The sequence below is a fragment of the Thermobia domestica genome, chromosome 3 (assembly GCF_964235325.1).
Source record: "Thermobia domestica chromosome 3, izTheDome1.hap1.1, whole genome shotgun sequence".
NCBI classification, from domain to species: domain Eukaryota; kingdom Metazoa; phylum Arthropoda; class Insecta; order Zygentoma; family Lepismatidae; genus Thermobia; species Thermobia domestica.
The window spans coordinates 165,022,263-165,032,013 of record NC_137456.1 but is presented as its reverse complement, the minus strand read 5'-3'; the positions used below and the strand labels follow the sequence as shown (position 1 = coordinate 165,032,013).

The following is a 9,751-nucleotide window of genomic DNA, read 5'->3' as shown; positions in this document are numbered from 1 at the left end:
TGCATCCTTATTGGAATGCAACCGTGCAGATCACATTGCATCCGATTGATGAAATATTATTGGTGAATTGGCAATGGCTTTCATGTTCTTGACGCTAATCCTTACATTTCCGACGCTTTGAACTCACGTTTACTGAGTATGAGTGCATTTCTGGACATTTTTCGTTAAGTGTTTCCACACATGTGAATCACCCTGCTTCATCTGTTGTGCTCTACCGACACTCCAGAAGTCTTTCTAGAACATTTGAGTACAAATTCGCTATACTTAATATTCAGAATGTCACTGTTGGCCAGCATCCGTACCTGGCGATTATGCAACCACACACAACGGGCATGAAGGTGTCCGCCATTTTGTATTTGTTCCAGATATCGACTTAATACAAACGAATTATTGTTACCTGGTAGAAACCCTATCAATTCATATCCATTTAGACCAATTTTCATTTGGCAGATTATCCGGGACTCCCTACGTTCCTTTGGGGAATCCCTTGCGCTTGCATGGTAGGATTGTGAAACATGCAAAATTCAATACAGCAGGTATCACTTCTTCAGTGAATTTTTTACCCGCCCTCTTTACGTTGGATAGTTTCCGAACTATTGGCTTCCGAAAGTCATTTTCCCACGCTTTCGGCACCTTGTAGGTCTGAAACTATGTCCGATAGCCGAAAGTTCAAGAGAACTTTTTTTCTTGTCTCAGTGGCAGGAGTCACCTCCCAAGAGTTGTAACACTTATTTTGCAACACCCGATATATATATATATATATATATATATATATATATATATATATATATATATATATATATATATATATATATATATATATATATATATATATATATATATATTACTTCTCATCAATTATCAATATGATGCTTTCTGTAAAGTTTTATTTCTGTGCTGGCAATTGTTTTTGAGCAATACGACGTTGTACCTTGAAGTTGAAGAACATGAGCAATCAATTTGACCACTTCCTGCAGTAAATAGATTAGTTTGTCCACATTTTCCTCAACATTATTATGTTCTCTAATTATTTTGTCGTAACATTTTGTAAAAGTAGAATTTTCTGTTTGAGAAATTATATTTTTTACTTCAAAATGTAATTCGGTATTATACTCCGCTACTAGAAGTTTTGCAATAACGCGTTAGTTATCAAACTGTGGTTTTTGCTGGAACCCCGTCAACTTCGGCTTCCGTGATCATCCTGGCTTCTTTCCTTTTATGTGCAACAAGATCTTATGTGTAACTTTAGTCATGAGTGGACAAAAAGACTTTCACGTGTACAAAATATCAACTATTTTACAAGAAAAAGAATGTGATGATGATGGTTCGATATCTGAAGATGTCTTCTATGAAAATGTTGTATCGCAGGAAGATAGCTCGTCATTGAAAGTTTTTGTGATGAAGATTACGTTGAAACGGCCAGTTTCCGCTCTTTAATCTACGAGTATTTCACTTTAAGGAATAAGGCAACAGAGAAACTGTCCACATTTTTAGAAGATTGTCCACACTATCTACATTCCGATGAAAGTACTGACTAGGGTGTCAGTGATCTTGGTGCTAGACAAGCAGGAAGATTTCAACAGCGATCTTCCTCGATTTCTATGTCCTGCCTCATTCGTCAAAGGTAATTGTGATTGTACTAATGTATGCATAGTTTGGAGGGTAATTTGTGGTGAATCTATATTGCAGCATATGAAGTTATGTATGGAAACAGAAGCGTGTAATAGAACGAAAAACAATTCTAAATCTGTTTCTCTTCAAGAATTAGATACTTCCATTAATTTGCTTTATGCATGAGTAATTTACAATGCTGCTCACCTTGATTTGAATTTGATGTAAAAAGTCATCTGGGGTCTAACTATCTTCAGAAATACAACGGGGAAAAAATAGGTTCAAAGAAATTATGGGATATCTGTTTGAAGCTGCGTTCGAACATATCTGTAATATTTCTGTAATAATCCAAATCTGCCATTAGAGAATATTTGAAGGATATTTCTTGACAAACTACTAATTATATTTTTAAATACGTATATTTAAAAAATATATTTGCAGTGCTGTAGAAACCATTATTTCATTCATTGTTTAACTTCTGTAGGAAGTATTTCGGTTTCAGATCTTTTTAAGTCCACAGTTTGGAAATTAAAATTATGTTTGTCCGGACATTCCTTACATAATTATAATATTGCTCACATCTTGAAAAACACTAAAATATTACACTACTACTGATCTTAGATACGAAAAGGTAAGGAAGAAAGCGAATAGTTATGTATGGTAAGTTAGACACCATGCAAATATTCAGCCGTTCCTTTTAAAACATTTTCAAGCTTCTGTGGCATTTCTCAGATTAAAATAACTTTCAACCCTAGACGAAGAGCTCTTCTTCTTCATCTTCTTTAGAGAAGCGCCGGTTCAGAACTCGTATTTTCTATCCCACAAAGTAGCCTGAATCTCCCATGCCTTTCGTTTCCCTCCCTTGAGGGTTGCAAAAGGCTTTTCCGAGCAATGCTACAAAGTGGAGACTCTCCACTTGAACTCAATAAATCCAGAGAACTCACAGCTTCCGAGAGCCCTGAGATTCCATTTAACCTTTAACCCCCCATTACTTGCACTTGAACACGACCAAGTGTTGCTAACTCTTTTTTCTATTTGAATTCTCGAAACTTTTTCTTTCTTAAAAAATACAATGTATATTTACTAGACATTTAAGGACATTTTCTGTTTAGTAGACGTACCTTTAGTAACCATCCTGGGTTTGACTTCCAGTAGGAAAACAATTTAACAATTTCAATATTGATTTTGCATTACAAGGTAGTTAGGAAGCTAATTGAAGAAAATGGTAGCGTGTTAGAAACTAAAAACATTCACTCCTTACCACTTCCGCCGTGCACTATCTAATCGGTAGCCTATAAGAATAAACTAGAATTTAAAGTTGGATTGCCACTCGTTCCGATTTTGTTGAAACAGTCCCAAGTTTGGAGAAAATATCCCAAGTCCCGAAGTGGCTCTGTCGGGACTTTAAAATGTCCCAAATGTCATATTTATTGATAAAGACGTAAATATTATCATTAATTTTGAAAGTTAGTTTTCACATTATGGATCAATAGGAGAGCGCTTACCTGTCGTGTGTGGGGTGCCTGGTTCGATCACCGACCACATAAGTTTATGGTGAACAATATGGTATTCGTGGGTTTTCTCTCGAGATGCTCCCACTTCCTCCCATTCTCATTCCACCAATTTTTCCATAATTATTCCCTTGCCTTAATCTTTTTAAATTTTGTCGTATATTTTTATACGATAGTGTAGTATCTTCATTATTCAATTTTTACTTCGTTTTTGGATCGAAGGATCCAATATATTTCAGGCAAAAATTTTCTTGTAGGCCTTATATCTCGAGAACTACATATAGTGTAGCCAAACCCAAACTATCACTTAACTCAGTATGATGTGCTTATTCCGTAAAAAATACGAAAACTCGATTTAGAGGCCGTTCAAAAATTTTGTGGCCTCTGATCTAAAAAATCCAATATTTTTCATTCAGTCAAACATTTTCTTGTACACCTCATATCTCGAGAGCTACATATAGTGTAGCCAAACCCAAACTATCACTTAACTCAGTAGACCCTATGATGAGCTTATTCTTAAAAAAAAAAAAAAAAACGAAAACTCGATTTAGGGACCGTTCAAAAATTTTGTATCCTCTGATCAAAAAAAAAATCAATATATTTCATTCACTCAAATATTTTCTTGTACGCTCCATATTTTGAGAACTACATATACTGTAGCCAAACCAAAACTAACAATTTACTCAGTATCATGTGCTTATTGCGTAAAAAATATGCAAACTCAATTTAGGGGCCGTTCCAAACTTCTTTGGCCTCTGATCCAAAAACTAATTATTGACCAAGGTCGCAATCTTTTTTTTTTTTTGTGCATTTTTTGGATCATTCCTAAAATTCTTGTCCAAAATCACAGTCTTTTGATCCATTTTTAGGATCCTAAAATTCTTGTTATTTTCTGTTTTTTCAAGACTCGAGGCATTGCAGAACATGTTATGTATGGTTTCACTCTTTTCTGCGTCGAGACATAGGAGGCGATGACGTCATAACTTTTTAAAAAGTAATTTTTATTAGACCTATTTTTATTATTTTTGAGGGCTTACTTTTGCATCTAGATGATTGAAATTTTGCACACACATTCAGTGCACCACTTAGTATTTTTTAGATTTGTTTGATATCTCTGCGTTAACATAGGGGTCCAGAGGGGCAAAAAGATTTTAAAAAAGGATATTTTTTAATTAAAAAAATCACTTGTTTCGCGATTTTCCGCCTCAGATACATGATGAAAACATGTAAATGGCACCGTTTGAAAGGCTGTTCCATTCTGAAGAGAATGGAATCCGAACCATGATCCTAGAAAAATAGAAATGTCTCAGAAAATTTTTACCTAAGATCCTGTTTATGCGAAAATCTTGGGTATTGTGCTGATATTCTTAACACATTGGTAAATATTTCCGCGCCCTTACTTTTCAAGATAGAAGCCTAAAATTCTATACACACATTCAGTATATCCTTTAGTATTTTCAGTTGATTTTGAAATCTGTGCGTTAACAGAGGAGAGCCCAGAGAAGTCAAAACTTAGAAAAAGGGATTTTTACTAAAAATCCCCATTTCCCTCAAAATTTCCCTCCTTAGGAACACGATAGGCTCATGTGAATCGTACAGTTTGCAAAGACATTCTATTTTGAAGAGAACGAGGTACAAAACAGGACCCTATGATAAATGGGGATGTCTCAGGATTTTTTTAAATAAGAACTCCATGGTGGAACACAGAAGTCAAAGAACAAGTACTAAAGAAGAAAGAGGCACGGCAAAAATACGTGACGACAAAAAAAGATTATTATAAACAATACAAACTCCAAAGACAACAACGAAAGAAAAAATACAGGCAGCAAAGAAAAAATCATGGGAAGAATTTGGCAACATTATGGAAACCAGCAGCAAAGAAACAGAAAATTGTTTTACAAAATACTGAAGAGTCTGAGTAAGGACAAAGAATGCTCAATAAAATTTCTCAAAGATAAAGACGGAAAACTACTAACAAAAGAATTAGATATTGTGAACAGATGGAAGGAATATTTCACCGAATTATTAGAAGGAAATAATTTAGACCCACGAAGCGAGGAAGACCCAGAAACACAGAATTCAAATTTTTAACCACAAAACGATGAAGATATGATTACGGAACAAGAACTACAACGAGTCAATAAAGAAGTTAAAAATTGGAAAAGCAGCAGGACATGACATGATAACGCCAGAAATGATCAAATACATGGAAGAAGAAGGAAATCAACCACTATTACATACAATCCGACTAGCTTGGAAATACAAAAAAAAAAAAAAAAACTCCACGGATTGGAGAAATTGCTGTTATCGTTCCTATTTACAAGAAAGGAGACAACAGACTATGTAATAACCACAGAGATATATCACTACTGAGTGTACCAGGAAAAATATATGCAAGAATCTTGGAAAACAGACTGAGACAAGAAGTCGAACATCAACTAGAAGAAAACCAGTGTGGCTTCAGGTCAAATCGCAACACCCAAGATGCAATATTTACTTTGAGGCAAATATCGGAGAAGGCTATTGAATACAATAAAACGGTACATTTGTGTTTCATCGATCTGGAAAAAGTTTTGGACAGAGTACCTTGGAATGCACGGTGGGAAGTTCTTCGGAAAAGAAAGGTTAAATAAAACTTAATATATGCAATACAAAGTTTCTACATGAATTGCAAAAATTATGTACGAACATGCAACACCAGAAGCGATGAGTTCTGTACAAGAACAGGAGTAAGTCAAAGCTGTATACTAAGCCCTCTGCTGTTTATAATTCTAATGGATGATATTATGAAAGCAACAAAGGAAAAGACAAAATCCCTTACTGTAGGAAATTGGCGCACGAAACAGATACAGATATCAGAATTGGCATTTGCAGACGATTTGGTCCTAGTAGCTAAAACGGAAAGGGATTTACAACGCAACGTAAATATATGGAAGAATTAACTTGAAAAAAGGAGTATGAAAATCAGTGTAAACAAAACAAAAATTATGGTAATAAATAGAGAAACACAAAACCATGCAATAAAGTTGGCAGGCAGGTGAAGACTTAGAACAAATGACACATTTTAAATATTTAGGAGCCCTAATTAGAAATAATGGAAAAATAGACGAAGAAATAAACAATAGAATTTAAGCAACAGGAAGACTATACCATGCCCTAAACAGAAACTTTATAAATAAAAAATAGATATCGAAGTCAACAAAGTTAACTGTATATAAAACAATGTGCATATATATACCAACATTAACATACAGATGTGAGTCATGGCCACTGATAACCAAACATCACAGTAAGTTACAGGCAAGTGAAATGAAATATTTAAGAGAAATAGAAGGAAAAACAAAGAGAGACAGGGTGAGAAATCAAACTATCAGAACGGGACTAAAAATAGAGCCTTTAAAACACCAAATACAAATCGACACAACTACGATGGTTCGAACACGTTTACCGTATGGAAGAAGAGAGGATACCGAAAAAGGTGTGGCAGATTAAACAAGATGGAAGGAGACGGAAAGGAAGACCCAGGAAAACATGAGAAGAAATGATAGGAAAAATTCTGAAGGAAAGAGGATTTGGGATAAATGAAGCAAAAATTCTTGCCAAAAATCGTCCCAAATGGAAAGCTCTATGTAAAACCTCTACACCTAAAGGTAGAAGAGGACCGACTAAGTAAGTACATACGGATCTTTTGGGGTCATCTGGAGCATTGTGGGGATGTTCTTAGCTCATTGGTAATTTTTCCTGCTCTTACTATTCAAGATAGAAGTTTGAGATTTTGTACACACATTTAGTACGTTCTTTAGTATTTTTTCAGTTGATTTTGAGATCTGTGAGGGGTCTTGAAGGACTCAAAATTTGAAAAAAAAAATTAAGAAAATGCCCAATTCTCTCAAAATTCCCCGCCTCAGTGACATAATAGAGGAATGAGAATGGTGCCTTTTGAAAGGCTATTCTATTCTAAAAAGAATGAGGTATGAACCATGATCCTAGAATAATTAGAGATGATGCTGTATCTACTTAACTGAAAGTCTAATTTACCTCTTAAAAAACAAACTTTAGTTGTCTTCCTTAGCCTAAAGGGCATAATTCTGGGACGTTAAACTGAAATATTTAATTTTTCCTTAGCATTATTATATAAAACATTTAAAATAAGAGGAAGCCTCATAACCGCAGCAGGCAGGTAGTAATGTGCCTGACAACAGAAAGTCAAAGCTCACTGCAACTGGTAAAAATTGACTTCTCGAGGCTACAACAAATAACCAGAAATACGCATTTAAAAATGTGAATAGCGGTAGCAGTAGACCTGGGAGTGGCCGCAGCTGAAGCTATGACAACAAACGGTACTGTTTCTAGAACAAAACCAGTTGAGAATGCTCCAAGTGCATAGCCAGAACGAACTTAAAAAGAATGGAGAGATGGAGCGGGAAGGATAACTGTCATTGTTCCTAGATGTAAATCTTTTTATCCGCACCTTCTCTTTCTCACAAAAAAAAAAAAAAAAAAAAAAGCAAAATATAATTTCTTTATAACTTACAGTTCTCGAGATATGGCTGCTTAAATATCTAGAAATTTGAATTTTTTGGTCAATACCTGGGAACGGTGGGCAGTTGGCCAGTAGACAGTTATTCACTGGCCACCGGCTACTATTTGGTACAAAATCTTCACCATCCTCTTAGGTATTGATGAACACCAATATGATCTCTGTATGATTTACGGTTCCCGAGATGGCTCCTTAAATCTCCCGAAATCGGAACTATCTTTTGGCCAATATCACGGGAACGGTAAGTCATATACACATGATATTGGTGTTAATCAATCCCTAACAGAATGTGAAACATTTTCGTACCGATAGTAGAATAATGGGTAGCCACTAGCGAACTGGCTATTGGCCATACCAGTGGCCAGTTGGACAGTAGCCACCAGTTACTATTTGGTACCAAAATATTTACCATCCTCTTAGGTATTAATCAACATCAATATCATCTCTCTACAACTTATGGTTCCCGAGCTTTTTAAATATCTAGAAATTGGCCATATTTGGCCAATATAACAGGAACGGTAAGTCATATAGAGATGATATTGATGTTAATCAATACTTAAGAGTATGGTAAACATTTTGGTACCAATAATAAATGGGTGGCCACTAGCGAACTGTCCATTGACCAAACCAGTGGCCAGTAGGACAGTGGCCACCGGTTACTATTTAGTACCATAATGTTTACCATCCTTTTAGATGTTGATCAACATCAATATGATCTCTCTATGACTTACGGTTCCCGAGATATGGGTCCTTAAATCTCTGGATATCTGCCATTTTTTGGCCAATATCTTGGGAACGGTAGACCCTAAGAGTGACGCGAAAAATTTGATCACTTTCTCTGATACTTTTTGATGCTCTATCGAATGCAGGGTTCAAAATTGAAAAAAAAAAAAAAAATCGCAAATAACAGGCAGGCAGACACACAGACATAGAAAATTCAGTAACGAACTTTTTAAGTTCGTTGAAAAGGTAAGTTCAGTATTTCTTTTTTTTTTCTTACTTTGCATGTATTTAGGTAATTAACGTGTAGGGATATGCATAAGCTGTATACTGTTCAAATTGGTCATATTTTATTATATGTTATATTATATAGGTCCTATATGATTTAAAGTGTTTCTCTGCCCTTTCATCAATTATATATACGAGGGGTGACTGAAAAGTTTTGAGCCTAACAGAAAATGAGAATCTACAATAGAATAATTTTATGTATTAGAATAGTACAACCCTTAATATTAATGTGCACCAAGCTCTTTGTTCTAAGTAATTTCTTTTGTCTTTTACTGGCACTTGAAGTGAGTGAGATGGCAGAAGTTGGGAAAATGGAAAAAAATCAAGTACAGATCAGTCATCAAGTATCTGCAATTAAAAGGAATGTCGGTGTCTGAGATCCACCAGGATATGGTCAATACAGTAGGTGAATTTTCCCCTTCACATGCCACCATCAAAAGATGGTTGCAGGAGTTCAAGTGTGGTAAGCAGAGTGTTGAAGATGAGCCAAGATCTGGGAGGCCATCAGGTGCTACCACCACGAAAAACATTGGCCTACTACTTGATATGATCATGGAAAATCACCGATTGTCAACTCGACAGATAGCAGACAGGGTGGGCACATCACAGAAGCGAGCAGATCATATTCTGAAGAATGAGATTGGTTTATCAAAAAATTCAGCTCGATGGGTCCCACGTCTTCTGACTCCCGAACAAAAACGCACTGGGTACCCGTGGACAATTTGAAACTGTTAGAACGTGATGTAGTGATGTTCTTTTGTCGATTCAAAACTATGGACGAGTGTTGGGTACACCATTACCAGCAGGAACAAAAAAACAATCCAAACAATGGAGCTCCTCCTACTTTACCCCAAAGAAGACAAAGTCGATCCCCTGCGCTGGCAAAAATATGGCCTCTGTTTATTGGGATTCCCAAGGTGTGATATTCATTGATTACCTGCTAAGGGGTCATACCATCACAGGACAATACTAAAGTGACCTTTTGAAAAAAAAACTTCGATTACAAATTCAAGAAAAAAAGGCCACAAATGATGTCCAGAGGCTTTCTCTACCATCATGATAATGCTCCCGACCACACATC

At 35.7% G+C, this 9,751-nt stretch overlaps 1 protein-coding gene across 1 annotated transcript; it reads left to right on the top strand.

The window, feature by feature from the left end:
* Window positions 1-9,033: 9,033 nt before the first annotated feature.
* On the top strand, window positions 9,034-9,396 carry LOC145682010 (protein GVQW3-like). Its single transcript, XM_081753614.1, has one exon. The coding sequence runs from the start codon at window positions 9,034-9,036 to the stop codon at window positions 9,394-9,396; it is 363 nt and encodes a 120-aa protein (XP_081609740.1).
* Window positions 9,397-9,751: the final 355 nt, after the last annotated feature.

Excerpts from the sequence above, each read along its gene's own strand:
- LOC145682010 (XM_081753614.1), top strand. The coding sequence starts at position 9,034 with ATGTCGGTGTCTGAGATCCACCAGGATATGGTCAATACAGTAGGTGAA.